Source organism: Laetiporus sulphureus (assembly GCF_001632365.1).
Source record: "Laetiporus sulphureus 93-53 unplaced genomic scaffold LAESUscaffold_2, whole genome shotgun sequence".
NCBI classification, from domain to species: Eukaryota; Fungi; Basidiomycota; class Agaricomycetes; order Polyporales; family Laetiporaceae; genus Laetiporus; species Laetiporus sulphureus.
This window is the reverse complement of record NW_024468511.1, coordinates 1,244,580-1,257,485: the sequence shown is the minus strand read 5'-3', so window position 1 is coordinate 1,257,485 and position 12,906 is coordinate 1,244,580. Positions and strand designations below refer to the sequence as shown.

Sequence of the window (12,906 nt, the reverse complement as noted above, 5' to 3'; positions counted from 1 at the left end):
ACTCTGCCTTCCTGTGTAGAAGGACAGAAGTTGGGGGCGGCTGAACAGATGCAAGAGAGACAATACCAGTAGAGGACAAGCCACACTGTATAATTGCCTCCCTCTTCCGTGCGAGCTTCTAGGCCATATCCACAAGTTATTCCACTCACCTGTACCCTGACTTCGTCCTGGGTCCACAGGCTTGTCACCTTGACTCCACGCCTTCCTGTACATCCTGCTATATCCCAGGCATCTGCACGCTGCACTCCACGCTCCGACGGACCATCTAGCTGCGTAGCCATGTGGTTTTAGTGCTTTAAGGCTTCGACCAAGCATCACTGCCTTGGGCAATGAATGAGCTTATCAGCCTACGGTGCACAAAAGACCACGCAAAAATCACCAGCGCGAGTCAACCCTAACGGTCGTACTCGCGTAAAAAATGAGTCATGAGACTCGAAATTGCCCCATGCTCTGTGCGGAAAGCTTATGGTGGGAGCGCAGAATGGAAAGACCATATTACCAGCTCCCTAAGCAAAATAAGAGCATAAAGAATTTCTTAAAACTTAGGGTTAGACGGCAAATCCACCAGGTCAGCCTGGTGAACTGGCACTGTTGGCTGAGGCAGCAAGTCGGCCGTCGGTGGAGGCTGGTGAGATGCCATAGACAGGGGTCTGGAGCAGCAAAGACCATCGGAAGGGCGCAAGCTACAGCTAGAGCGATGAGGACCGGGGTCGGACGAGGCGTCGAGCGTGTGGAGCGTGGATGAGCAGTACAGTAAGGAGTGTGGCCAGCTGAAGTTGAGGGCGCGGGGTTTAAAGTGGAGTCCCAAATCGCCACAGACGCGTCTGATCAACGACGCGTCCTAGGCACGTGACTCAATTCTCATCCATGCACTCGGACTCGTCCCTACTCGTCCCCCCCCCTAGGGCGTTAGTTTCGCCACGGTATTTCATATCGTCACGGATCACCAGGCCTGAACCAGCAAGTTGAATGACTACAAAACGCTCGTCCCAACTAGCTAATGATGCCACAAATGCCTGTTTCTTATCGTACATCGATCAACTGGGTGATTGCTTCTTGAGACTTTCGGGCAAATTACAGGCTGCTCCAGAAGCAGATCTATCTAGAGAAGTTGATTGGGGCGCAACGAACGATATTGGGAGCCACCAGCTCTTCGATTTCTTCTGTGTGCGACAGACGCAATGAAGGACTTGGCCTCACATGTCTGGAGTGACTTCCATAAGTGCCAGAGTCCCTGGCTGTCATAGTACACAGGCTGATCAATAGTCCCTTCCTTCTGCCAGTGGTACAAAAGAACGGCCGCAATAGAAGGCAACGAGGAGCCTGACGCCCTATGCGCCATGCCGCAGTCCGCTTCCGACGCCGAAGATGGCGTTCTTGTCTGAATGAGCTGCCTACGAACACCGGTATGAATATTGGACGCGGTCGCAGTCTCTGCTGACCATGAGAACGAACTGTATCCTGATCGAGCATCGATCAGCTAAAATTGTTGTGGCCCGTCGACGGTCGCGTGCCTTCATTAACGCGAGCCGCGAGCGTCATCAAGAACTGCGGAACAGAATCGACCGATGAGCAATTGATTTCTTCCGGAATCAAGGCTTTCAACCATTCCTGGACTATGATGGGAATCTGCGTGACATGATGCAGCGGAAGAACCAGCCGTTTTTGAAATCTGCAAGAGCCCCCGTTCCTTGTGCGTCTATCCGTGAGACGTCTCGGAGTGCAGAGGCTATCCCGGCACCATCTCAACATCTTCTGCACTACCTTCATCCAAAACGTACATTTCAGAGCACTGCTCGTCGTGACTGCACTTCATCCTCGAGCACGTCGCCCTGTGCTGCATACGAAAACGTTCGCGGATAGGGACTCCCTCAAATTTTAGTACGTAATAGCGGCGCTGATGTATTGGAATTCATAGCTGATGGACATTAGGGAACGTATTGCTTTTTCCGGCGTGCTGTGAAAATACAGACAGCACCAAACGACACCGCTGAAGCGGAGACAAACATAAGGGAGATGATAGACGAAGTGGACGGACGGACGGACGGAAGACAACGTATAGCTGAGCCACAGCAGACGGAGTCATTACGGCCAGGAGACCAGTACGAGGTTATGGAGGAGCAGAGGGAGGGGACATCATCAGAACAGGGGGCCGAGGATGTGGATGCATCAGAAGACAATATTGAAGAAGACCGATCCGACTATTCAGACAGCGGCTACGACGAAGGGGGCTGTCTGGCAGACACAGAGGAGCGGGCAGCTATGCAGAGTGTCGAGAGAGTGGAAGTCCGGGTCGACGTCCGGGTCGAGGTGAAATATCATGAGGATGAGGTGAACTGAAGGAACAAAATGCGGATACACTTGTAGGATGTGGAAGTTGCTGCTTTGCTGCTGGGTAATCATCAGGAGGAAGAGATCACGGCTCATGTGTATTAGTACTATTGACCTACTAAGGAAGCGGATTGTGCGATTCAATAAGCCAGCTGAGGAGCTAGTACTCCTGGGAATAGGATGCATGTATGCGCTTCTTGTACTTGCGTTCCAGGCTGTAACAGCTGCGCTGTGCATCTCGTCACAAAGGATGTCGATGACGACCAGTGCTTTGTTCGAGGTCAACGAAGAAGCAGATACTTCCCAGTCGGTGGGCTCCACGAGCGTACTATGCACAGCGGTTCATACTAACAATTTCATATGAGTGCACGTTTGCTACGCACGATCCGGGTATTGTCACGTGTGACATGTGCAGTAACTGCCAGTGAGCGCAACGTTGAGGATACTGCGCGCGGCATTATTGAGGTCCAGGACCTCAGTAAACAAAGCGATAGTGCACAATACTTCGGTTAGAGTTTTTTGAGTTCAACGCAGAGAAATCTGACCATAGAGGTGCCAAGATGGCGAGGCTCACGGGCGTGATAACAGCGTGACACTCCGTCACGGTAATGAGTAAACTTCGACTCCTTGAATTGATTCACGTCGCAGTTCACAGTATCTACAGGAGAATTAGATTCTGGGTATTCAAAGCAGCGATTTAACACTGTCACACGATGAGCGTCGCCAAGCGTTGAACATATTGACTTGGCCGACATCGGTCTCGGACTGGATATCTTCATTCTGAGAAGGGCATTTAAATCTTCTCTTTATAATGATATCACGTTGCTCGATTCAGAACCGTTATGCATAAGGCACGTACCTGCATTGCACTCAACATAGACGTTGGATTATTCTGAACCTCAGGTCCAAATGACAGAGTGCGGAAGGGATTCAGATGCAGGTTCAGGCTTCCGCACTCCTACTACAATCGGGCGCACCACCATCCCGAAACGGCAGGGAAACATACCGGTCCTCTCGGAACACTCCACTCGACGATGGCCTCGAAAGACTTGGGCGCGCGACGGGATGCGCGCTGCTCATCAGTCTCTCCGCGCCCGCTCTGACATCCGCGCCGCTGAGCCAGTACTGTTTCGGCATGATGCCCTTTCCAAACGACTTTGTAACATGGTTGGCACATAGGAGCGAGATGGCGATGTTCAGCACATGCATCGGCACGAGTGCGAAAGCCGTCGACCAGATGGTGGCAAGGTTCTCGTGCTCGAATCGGTAAAGCTTGCCCTTGCACCCCGGCAGCGGCGTCCGCGGATAGCACTGTTCGCTCGCGGTGGCTTCGTGCAGGGCATCGTAGTACCCGCAGCAGCGCAGTGCGTCTTGGATGATTAGCCGGCCGACGGGCGTGTACCACTGGCTCCAGGCGAGGTTGAGCTTCCGATCGAGGGAGAAGGTGTTCCTCTTGTAGGCCATATAGCCTATGGCAAGGATTGACAGGAACGCTGGCCAGAGGAGGAGAGCATATACTGCCAGAATGGGACGAGAGTTCAAGACAGTGCCGCTGATCCCGACGAGAAAGCTCAGGAGCAGAATCGATGACGCCAGTGTGATGAGAATCAGGATGTCGTTGTCCGCGACGTACATCACATCTGCACGTTCCCAAGCTGCAAAGAAATATTGTGAGCGCCCGAACGCGAACAAAGATGCGGACCTACTCCGAAACCATGTCATGATGGCACAGACGAGACCGGCCACGCCATAGACCAAGACGCTGCACACAGACAAAAGCAAGCACCATTTATGCATTGTCCAGCGGTCGACGCCTTCAATTCCGAGTCCGTCACCTTCCTCGAGCATCGTGGCTGCTACTGCGGCCTTTCCGCGAACGACGAAAGTCAGATTCTTCACTGAACGTGGCCTCGGGAACTTCTGCGTGAACTTGTCGCTCGTGCTGAACGAGGGTAGCAGTACAGGCCTCCGAGCATTCATTAACTCTGACTCGATAACATGCACTGAATATGATGATAATTCTGACACGGCAGTACTGTCTTCAGAAGCAGAAGATGTGGTTGACTCATTGCGGACGGTAAAGGGTCGTTCAGGTTGGTCCGCATTGTGAGGTCCTTGCCATCCGCTCGCAAACGAGAATAATCGAGGAAAATACGACCGGAGCGCGTCTTCGGCGCGCACACCAAAGTCTGGAGTAGGCAAGCTGGAGAAGTGAGAAGCAGTGGACTGCATCGTGGCCACGGAACAGGCTGACCGATCCCTCAGAAGCTCTTGCGGGCGCGGTGTGAGCGGTACCGGGCTGAACTGTGCAGCGGGTTCGTTGGGATGCGGCGCCTGCGGCGAGAATGGCGAATTCGGCGAGATACGTGCCTGTCGTAATTCTGGCGAGCGTAATGCACCGGGCGCATTTCCCATGGCGAAGGAAGGAAGGTGTGGCGTCAGATATGACTGTGCAGCACGCTTGACCAAGAGGATGGTGGGTTCGCCACCGCCAGCGTCGACATCTTCTACTTGCACAGTGATGATCGGATTGGAATCGTTATCGACATCGGTATTCTGCTGGCTTAGATATGATAGCCTGCGACTCGACCCGCTTGTTGGAGAGGGGTGTCCCGGTCTTGGGCTGTACACTCCAGAACGGTGCCGGATGGATGATCGACTATCAAGTGCAGAGGAAGTTGATGGATAGCGCTGTTCCATAATGAGGTATGAGCGGTAGAAAGGAACTATGTGGCTAGGCAGGTCACCAAATCCCGCTTCCTGGTCAGGATCGACATCGATTGTAAGTTGGACCGACACCGGTGGCGGTGCCTCACATCGTGGACGAGCAGCCGTTTCTGAAAGTGACAATCATCTGTCTATCTGAGCACACTTCAGGCAAACGGCGAGAGCCATGCATTAGTGTGCGAACAATACAGAACGTAGTATGGACACGAACAGTGAGCGACGTCAGACAAGAATAAGGTGCAGAAATGATATGTCACTGAAAGTCCACTATAGTCCGATATTGGGTCCGCTATCACGAAGTGAGCTAATGACACACAAGGAAGCCTTGAACGCTATTCAAACAATGAAAGTCAATAAGTAAGAGAAAAGGTCCCAGGCCGCCTGCGCAGTCGCATTACGCTGCGCTTAGAGAGAGCGTGATTGGACACTCCGCCTCGGTTGCTGTAATTGATTCAGATTTCTTGCCAGGAAGGCCAAGAATATACATATCAAGATCGAGATAGAATTGCAGTGCTGGCCCAATTGTCAGTGAAGATATACATGTACGGTTATCGGATGAATAGACCTACGTGGTCGCGTGTCATTCGCGTTCGCTGCAGGATTTCGGCAAGCGTCGTAAAAGTCCAACCCTGAAGTGCCTGCGTTGAGTGATCGCTCGCGCATTTCAACAAGTTGAATACGCACAAGTGATATCGGAGTCATTCGTAGCCACATATGTGAAGTTCAATGGGATCTTCAAGGTGGAGTACGCCTTCGCAGGTATGGAAGTTGATCCAAGATGACCTGTCGCTACCTGCCGGTCCTGGGACTGATCAAACACGGTCGCTTCGAGCTTCGTGAAGTGTAAAGGGAGGTAATTCGAGCTTGTGGAAAACTGGATGCTAACGTCTGCTGGGAAGCTGAAGTTGGCAGGCGAGCGCGAGAAGATTGTTTGCACTGAGCTGTTGAACGGATATGTGGCATTGCTGAGCGGGTTTGATGATGGGAAGTACAAGTCGGGCACACGCGGAATTACGAAGGCGAGCACGATCCCGACACTACACCGCTGCAGTTAGGATCGGACGAATGGTCAAACGAACAGTATGCTCACGCTACGCAGAGCCCAAAGACGACGTATGTCGTTGTCCGCCTCGTGAAGTATGGACCACATATGCCTCGCTCTCCGCGATTCCACGCATTCCACTTGTCTCGGAATGACTCTAGGGCTTCTTGGCGCTTGGCACTGCTCCTCATCTCACGCATCTCCGATTTTTTCCATTCGGGCCCCAATGCTGGTACAGTGACGAGCTCTACCGAACCCGGTGTAGCTGGGTTTGCTTCCTGTTCCTTGTATGGCGTCGGCGACGGCACTGGTCGATATCTGCAACATTCATCGATTTACAAATCCATCAATAGCTGCTAAGCAGCCCAATGCGTACCCTGTATCCTTATGCACGAAGGCAGCAGAATACCGGGGCCCCTGGTTGTTGAAGTCGGCATAGATGTCAAAGCCTTCGTCGCGATTAGCCATCATGCTTTCCTCGTCATACCCACCCTTCACAGGTTCCTCTCTCCCAGTAAGGAAAAAAGACGAGCGGTTGTACCCCGCAGTCGGCGTAGCACCATGCATCCCGGTGCCTGCCCTCGACGCCCGATCCGGGTTGTAGAACGACGAAGCAGAGTCTATTCGTGCGTGGTTCTGGTTTGTAGGGGGAGAGGCATAGTCGGCGTTGAGTGCGTCGGTGGACCTGCGTCCCCCGTAGAAGGAGGACACCACTGATTTTCGGTCGTGATCCATGGCGAAGTGGATGAGAAGCGTCGAGCGTACCGTGAGTCGCGATGAGCGATGAGCTCGACGACGGTCTGGCCGAGGGCGTGGGAATGTGGCTGAAGGTACTGAATGGATCGGAGCCCCAATCTGAGCCATCTGTTGCCACCAATCGCTGCTCAGACAGAGTCGATGCCTCCCGCTTGGACTTGCGATGACTCCGCGCTGGACAGAACCACTCTTTTCATGCTATATTTCAGAACTTAATAGGTCGACCCTACTCGTGCTTTTCGGCGTTCGAAACACTAAGGCATGATATGCTGCTGGGGCTTGAAGGTTGCGGTCTGATGGCCTCCTGCCGTCTGCTCGGCAAACCTCGTGTACTCTAAGGGCTGACTCGAGCAAGCGGTTCCTGAAACGCACGGGATGCTGTGTAGCTGCATGGGGTGGCCAACTAAAAGCAGCTCCGCATACTAGGTTTTGAGCCCTTTTTGCTCCAAGGATATCGCACTGTTCTTTCCTTGGATCACGATTTGCTTGTCTTAACATACGATAGCCTTGAACAACCCTGGTCTTGCTAGCGCATGCGAATGTGTTCGGATCCGCGAGCCGCCCGCTGCAGCAAGGAGCTGGTAATCAATGTCGGCGTCATATCACGAGTGTATCAGGCTGCGGAGATCTTCCGTTGTCTGATAGAGCATTGTCGCTGAATGCCGTCTGGCCACCGAGGTGTCCGCGTATATATCTCAATGTTCGCGATTTCACCCGCACACCAGCTTATAAACCAGCGCTCTGCGGCAGCTTTGGCCTATCTATGTCTCTGTCTGGCAGTCGTACATAGCCTGTGTTGTACTGCCACTGCCAAAGAAGAGCCACCGCCTCAGGCCTCAAAATATATACCCAGTGACTCGCAAGCTGCTCTCTCTTTTCCTGGTGACTCGTACCCTCCGCCGCTACCGAGGGTCTATCGGTCTACCCTTGCTCTGCTGCTACGACAGCAGTGAGTCGAGCAGTTTAGATTTGCTAATCCTATAACTGATCAGGCCCCAAGTACCACTTGATCAGTGCATGTTTATTGTCAACCGAGGCAACCCTGCCGGCTACGCCGGTAGGCGGCTTAATGAGAACCCAGGTTATGGACTCAGTAGCCGAACTATCGTAACAATGGTTCTCGTTTTCGGTGAATACTTCTGTCATTGAACTCTGCTCATCGACCTCATTCAATCCATACTCAATCTCTTGCATAGTACTGTTCTTAGCAGTCGTCATATCATTTGCCATTATCGGTACTAGGCATACGTCACAGCGCTCCTCGCGTGTACCCCGACGCCTATCGCCTACCTCGCGTATGAACCTGCCTTCACACGCCCCTAGGAATGCCACCATGCAACAGACTGAGCATCAACAGACTCTCATCGCCTGGTTGGTGACTTTGGCTGCCACTGCCACCACCCACCAACCACGCCTGCGCGATACTGAGGGAGGCACGTTGGACATGGAAACGGCATCTCATATTTCGCGCGGACTCTCGGTCGAGTCCGATGCCACCGCCGTCGAGGATCCTGGTCCCGAGGCTTTCGGGCCTTCGACCGTGAGAGTGCCCGCCCAGGCGCACTTGCCATAGCACATCCCATGACAGTTGCAACGGAACTTTACGAGCATTTACGTGAAGCATCGTTCTGTGCACCATGATGACTATGTTCCTTCGCATGACAAGAGTTTGTAGCATTTATACCTAGTAACACTATACCCTGGCAACGATCACTACTGGCACACCTCCATCCTCCCATTGTGTCGCTTATACAATGTCCCAAGCCTCGAATGTCGTTATGTCATGCTGTGTATCGCAATCAAGCTATATTTTGTCCTGATGATGGCGAGGTCATTCGCTCGTGTGAACGGCGCCCATTGAGATCGCGCCACAATCTCCCGTCGAAGCGAACGGCGACCCACTGCGTTTGCTGCAATCACCCACGTTGACCGACTCGCGCGCTTTCGATCGTTCAAATTCTGATATAGGCTCTGAAAGGGCTGCATATCTGAGCTAAGTTGCAGCATCTTGAAGACGCGCTTGCAACCTTCACCTGGCATCACGAGCAGACTTTTGCACACATCTCCCGCTGAGAGCCTGCTGGTTTTTGTTCTGACCCGATGGTGCTCTTCTTCAAGTCGACTTGTAAGCACTCATCTATCTGCCCAAGGATGACTGAGAGTCAGCTTCTGCAGCGGTGGATCCGCCGGTCACGCTCTATATGGGCAAAGACAAGGTCGAAAGTGCGTAATTTAATCTGTGGCAATCGGCTCATCTGCCGACGTCCTTTGTCCGATAGATGAAGAACTTATCAAATATGCTTGGCCACAAGACGTGTGGTTCCATGTCGACAAACTCTCGTCCGCACACGTGTATCTGAGGATGCCGGAGGGGATGTCATGGGAGAGCATTCCAGAGCCGCTCCTCATAGATTGTGCGCAGTTGGTCAAAGCTAATTCCATCGAAGGTATGTAGGCCAAGTGGTTGAAGGCAGAGGAGCGATCTGTAGCTGATGCCCACAGATTGCAGGAAACAAGAAGGATAACCTGACGATTATCTATACCCCCGCCGACAATCTCAAGGTGGACATGAATCCTATTGTCACATGTGGTAATACGCTCTGAGCATGGAGTTGATGGACAGAAAACTGGAGACATGGCGGTCGGGCAAGTCTCGTTCCACAATGATAAGCAGGTAGGTGACGTTCAAACGTTGTTATGACTGGAATGTCTCTGATCTGGCGATCCGTACAGGTCAAGCGAAGTGAGTGCTTTCGAAGCAAATTGTGCATAACATAACTGAAGCAACGCTCAGTACATGTTCCTAAGCGAGAAAATCCCATTGTAAACCGTCTCAGCAAGACGAAAGTCGAACGACAGGTCGATCACGAGCAAGAGCGAATTGATCGCATCAAGGAAGAAAACGCAATACAAAGAGCGGCGGCTGCGGCAAAGGTAGTGTACTTTCCTTGCTGTATTACATTCTAACGTACACCGCTGACGCCAATTCTGTGGCATTTATCATGTAGAAAAAGGCTGATGCGGAGCTCGCGCTAGCCCGAGAGGCAGAAAAGGCCGCGAGGTCGTATGATACGCTCTTCAGTCAAGAAGATGACCAGGGAGACGAGCCTGTCAAGAGGTCGGTCCGGGAGATGGAAGAAGATTTCATGTGACCTGAATTATCTTCAGGTTGTTCGCATGCTTGAGGAGAGTTGGTCTTGTGCTCACATTGCTTTCCCCGGAAATACTACTATACTTGAGTCCGTGATACGTGCGCCGATTCTCGACCACGGTTGTGCAGTTTAAGTAAAGGTCATCTTGAATCCTATTCTGCGGAGCTACTTCATGCGATCTATCGAACTCTATTATAAGTCCTCATGTCCAGCGTGTCGCAAGCAATTTTCCGTTCCTTGACACCATCAACCTGCACTGTGCAGCTCCGTCGGATTTTTCACATCGAGCCACTCAGATTTTTCCCCACCCCCATCCGGCCTGATTCTGCGGCTTTGAGTTGTTTCGACACACTTTCCCCACCTCCCGCGGCGTGCCTTGAGCTCAACTTGACATCCCCTCGCTTACGATTAAACTGCAGAACATAGATCCCGCCAAGACCGTTTGTGTGTCTTTCACCGAGTCTAATTCTACTCTCTGCAGCCCACTTTTACGTTGCAGCCATAAAAAGGGCAAAACCATGCCGTCTCTTTCTCCACTTGCATAATGGGCATCACATGGCGCTAACAGACTCGGACTCGTATTAGTTTCCGTGATTCACGAAGCGATCTCTGTCAGTTCGGATTTATGGTGGCTAGACCTGTGGGTGCGCTCGTGGCCCGGGAACACACCTTCTTGCTTGTCATAAGGCGCGCTTTTTCAAGTCGGAGATGATGTATCGCGATTGTGAACGCATGCGTGCGGAGGAGCAATCCCGAGCCGGCTAATTTGCATGCTGATCGCAGTCAGCAGACAACGAATCTACAACTATTTGCCCGGATAAATCACCTAGACTCTGATCCCCCGGAGATCTATCGACCGCGATAAGTAAAGCGACCGTGGCCCTAATATCCGAGCGTTGATTCCGCGGCGCCAGCATTGCGCTTCGCTTCTCCCTGTCAGAATGGCGGATTTGTAGCCTGGAGCAGTTATCTCACATATTCCAGTCGGCTCTCTCCTTCCGGGTTCGTCGTCATTGAACGTTATAAAGAGAGCGCATACGAGTATCTAGCCCTACAATTCTCATCCCCTCCCACTTTCGATAGTAATTGAGACTCACTGGCTGTAACAATGTCTTCTGAACAGAAGCCAGTCACCACCCGGTCGTCATATCAGAAAACGATCTACGACAGCAGACAACCCCCTCCACTTGGTACCGTCGATGTCGACAAAGCAGAGCGGATCGCGCGCGAGAAGCTCAGAGATCGACAAGGCGAGTATTTGAGCATATCATATACCGCCGCACAAAAATGATCACCGTGCGGAATTTCTACCTACTATTAGATGCGTACATGTACGTCTTTGGCAGCGCTGGCACTGCTTCCACGCATGACCACAACCGCCGGGAGTTCGACAAGTGGAAAATTATACCACGCATGCTGCGCAACGTCACGAGTCGTAAACTAGAGGTAAGCCGCCTTATCGTAATTATGTGAAGTCGCCAAGAAAACTGAGGACATAAGCTCAGACCACGCTTTTCGGCGTAAAGTATCCATCGCCACTCCTTCTTGCACCGATCGGCGTGCAAGGAATCGTCCATTCGGATGGCGAAGAGGCGAGTGCGGCAGCTGCCAGCAACGTAGGCGTGCCATATATCATGAGCACGGCATCAACACGGTCGATCGAACTTGTGGCGAGAGCTAATGGGTCGGGCCCGCGTTGGTATCAGCTATACTGGTAAGCACTCCATGTCAGAGAAAAATCGACGCAGTCTCTTACGCGCGGCGAGCAGGCCTGTATCCAACGACATAACGCTTTCTATCCTGTCAAGAGTCAAGAAGGCCGGTTTCAGTGCGCTTGTAGTCACGTTGGACACGATGCTTCTGGGTTGGCGGCCTCACGACATCGACACGGCCTATCTGCCCTTCTTCCATGGCGTGGGCGCTCAGGTCGGACTGACTGACCCCGTATATATGGCGCACAAAGGTCTCAAGCCGTATTCGGAGGACGACAAGCCTGCCTGGCCCTATGTTCCTAACCATCTGGACGAGCTCATTCGCAACGGCGACAAGGATGCTCAAGAGCGTTCGATGCTCGGGAATGGATGGATTAGCGAAACGACTCCAGGCGTGTTCAAAACGTGGGATGATCTTCCCTTTTTGAGGCAGCATTGGAATGGGCCGCTCGTTCTGAAGGGTATCATGTGTCGACAGGTACGCATCTACAAATCGTGTGGGTTCGTCCCTGATGTGAACATGCTGCCAGGATGCGGAACTAGCGATCGATAATGGAGTAGACGGCATCGTCGTCTCTAACCATGGTCAGTGATCAAGATGCTGATATGATGACCCGAGACTGATTGCTCCACAGGAGGTCGGCAAGTGGATGGGTCTATATCATCGTTATACGCTTTGCATCAGATCATGCAATCGCCAAAAGTCAAGGAAGCTCAAGCAAGTGGCAAACTCACCATCTTGTTTGACTCCGGCATTCGCACTGGTAGCGATATAATCAAAGCCGTTGCGCTTGGCGCCCAAGGCGTACTGTGTAAGCTGTCGTCCTTAAGGTCTACTGTGCAATCTGACGGATATCACCAAAATTACAGATGGACGGCCGTACATTTACGCTCTTGCCATCGGTGGGCAGATCGGTGTAGAAAGCCAACTGAGAGCCATCCTCGCGGATTTGGATATCACACTTGGGCTGGTCGGCTACAAGGACCTTGACGAAATCCGCGGGAAAGCTGACGAGATTCTCGTGAAGGATTGATATGGAGGATGACACATAGAGACCAAGCCAACGCTTTCACGCAGGCAAATTTTGTTGCACATCGTACGCATCGTTCAGCAGATCTTGCATTGTGTAGATGCCTCTCTGGATCAATATTGTATATCAGCAGTGACTGACATCGCCGGAACCAA

At 52.2% G+C, this 12,906-nt stretch overlaps 6 protein-coding genes across 6 annotated transcripts; 4 read left to right on the top strand and 2 right to left on the bottom strand.

The window, feature by feature from the left end:
• The first annotated feature begins 1,704 nt into the window (after window positions 1–1,704).
• Window positions 1,705–2,585, top strand: LAESUDRAFT_809032 (uncharacterized protein). Its single transcript, XM_040914111.1, has 2 exons — window positions 1,705–1,881; window positions 1,933–2,585. The coding sequence occupies exon 2, from the start codon at window positions 2,017–2,019 to the stop codon at window positions 2,338–2,340; it is 324 nt and encodes a 107-aa protein (XP_040769839.1). The 5' UTR covers window positions 1,705–1,881; window positions 1,933–2,016; the 3' UTR covers window positions 2,341–2,585.
• A 688-nt stretch (window positions 2,586–3,273) lies between these two features.
• LAESUDRAFT_640823 (uncharacterized protein) lies at window positions 3,274–4,179 on the bottom strand (the record flags this gene model as incomplete). Its single annotated transcript, XM_040903623.1, has 2 exons — window positions 3,274–3,986; window positions 4,038–4,179. 2 exons carry the CDS (start codon window positions 4,177–4,179, stop codon window positions 3,274–3,276), a joined length of 855 nt encoding a protein of 284 aa, XP_040769838.1.
• Window positions 4,180–5,203: 1,024 nt separating this feature from the next.
• Window positions 5,204–6,911, bottom strand: LAESUDRAFT_720163 (uncharacterized protein). The gene is made up of 5 exons (XM_040907769.1): window positions 6,477–6,911; window positions 6,149–6,418; window positions 5,743–6,095; window positions 5,628–5,687; window positions 5,204–5,571 (listed from the first exon to the last, which is right to left on the bottom strand). Exons 1-5 carry the CDS (start codon window positions 6,833–6,835, stop codon window positions 5,453–5,455), a joined length of 1,161 nt encoding a protein of 386 aa, XP_040769837.1. The 5' UTR covers window positions 6,836–6,911; the 3' UTR covers window positions 5,204–5,452.
• Window positions 6,912–7,240: 329 nt separating this feature from the next.
• Window positions 7,241–8,528, top strand: LAESUDRAFT_170253 (uncharacterized protein). Its single transcript, XM_040901435.1, has 3 exons — window positions 7,241–7,805; window positions 7,849–7,985; window positions 8,053–8,528. The coding sequence occupies exons 1-3, from the start codon at window positions 7,516–7,518 to the stop codon at window positions 8,427–8,429; spliced, it is 804 nt and encodes a 267-aa protein (XP_040769836.1). The 5' UTR covers window positions 7,241–7,515; the 3' UTR covers window positions 8,430–8,528.
• Window positions 8,529–8,956: 428 nt separating this feature from the next.
• Window positions 8,957–10,008, top strand: LAESUDRAFT_710630 (cytoplasmic protein; the record flags this gene model as incomplete). Its single annotated transcript, XM_040906780.1, has 8 exons — window positions 8,957–8,981; window positions 9,032–9,079; window positions 9,136–9,303; window positions 9,366–9,418; window positions 9,480–9,530; window positions 9,590–9,599; window positions 9,651–9,790; window positions 9,865–10,008. 8 exons carry the CDS (start codon window positions 8,957–8,959, stop codon window positions 10,006–10,008), a joined length of 639 nt encoding a protein of 212 aa, XP_040769835.1.
• A 1,013-nt stretch (window positions 10,009–11,021) lies between these two features.
• Window positions 11,022–12,877, top strand: LAESUDRAFT_170089 (FMN-dependent alpha-hydroxy acid dehydrogenase). Its single transcript, XM_040901434.1, has 7 exons — window positions 11,022–11,258; window positions 11,330–11,454; window positions 11,514–11,722; window positions 11,778–12,198; window positions 12,251–12,305; window positions 12,356–12,532; window positions 12,591–12,877. Exons 1-7 carry the CDS (start codon window positions 11,117–11,119, stop codon window positions 12,752–12,754), a joined length of 1,293 nt encoding a protein of 430 aa, XP_040769834.1. The 5' UTR covers window positions 11,022–11,116; the 3' UTR covers window positions 12,755–12,877.
• Window positions 12,878–12,906: the final 29 nt, after the last annotated feature.

Excerpts from the sequence above, each read along its gene's own strand:
- LAESUDRAFT_170089 (XM_040901434.1), top strand. The coding sequence starts at position 11,117 with ATGTCTTCTGAACAGAAGCCAGTCACCACCCGGTCGTCATATCAGAAA. Across the intron at positions 11,723-11,777 it reads CGTTGGTATCAGCTATACTG|GCCTGTATCCAACGACATAA; the intron begins GTAAGCACTCCA and ends CGCGGCGAGCAG. Across the intron at positions 12,306-12,355 it reads CATCGTCGTCTCTAACCATG|GAGGTCGGCAAGTGGATGGG; the intron begins GTCAGTGATCAA and ends ATTGCTCCACAG.
- LAESUDRAFT_720163 (XM_040907769.1), bottom strand. The coding sequence starts at position 6,835 with ATGGATCACGACCGAAAATCAGTGGTGTCCTCCTTCTACGGGGGACGC. Across the intron at positions 6,419-6,476 it reads TTCGTGCATAAGGATACAGG|ATATCGACCAGTGCCGTCGC; the intron begins GTACGCATTGGG and ends TGAATGTTGCAG. Across the intron at positions 6,096-6,148 it reads GTCTTTGGGCTCTGCGTAGC|TGTCGGGATCGTGCTCGCCT; the intron begins GTGAGCATACTG and ends GCAGCGGTGTAG.
- LAESUDRAFT_809032 (XM_040914111.1), top strand. The coding sequence starts at position 2,017 with ATGATAGACGAAGTGGACGGACGGACGGACGGAAGACAACGTATAGCT.
- LAESUDRAFT_170253 (XM_040901435.1), top strand. The coding sequence starts at position 7,516 with ATGCCGTCTGGCCACCGAGGTGTCCGCGTATATATCTCAATGTTCGCG. Across the intron at positions 7,806-7,848 it reads GCTCTGCTGCTACGACAGCA|GCCCCAAGTACCACTTGATC; the intron begins GTGAGTCGAGCA and ends ATAACTGATCAG. Across the intron at positions 7,986-8,052 it reads AACAATGGTTCTCGTTTTCG|TACTGTTCTTAGCAGTCGTC; the intron begins GTGAATACTTCT and ends TCTCTTGCATAG.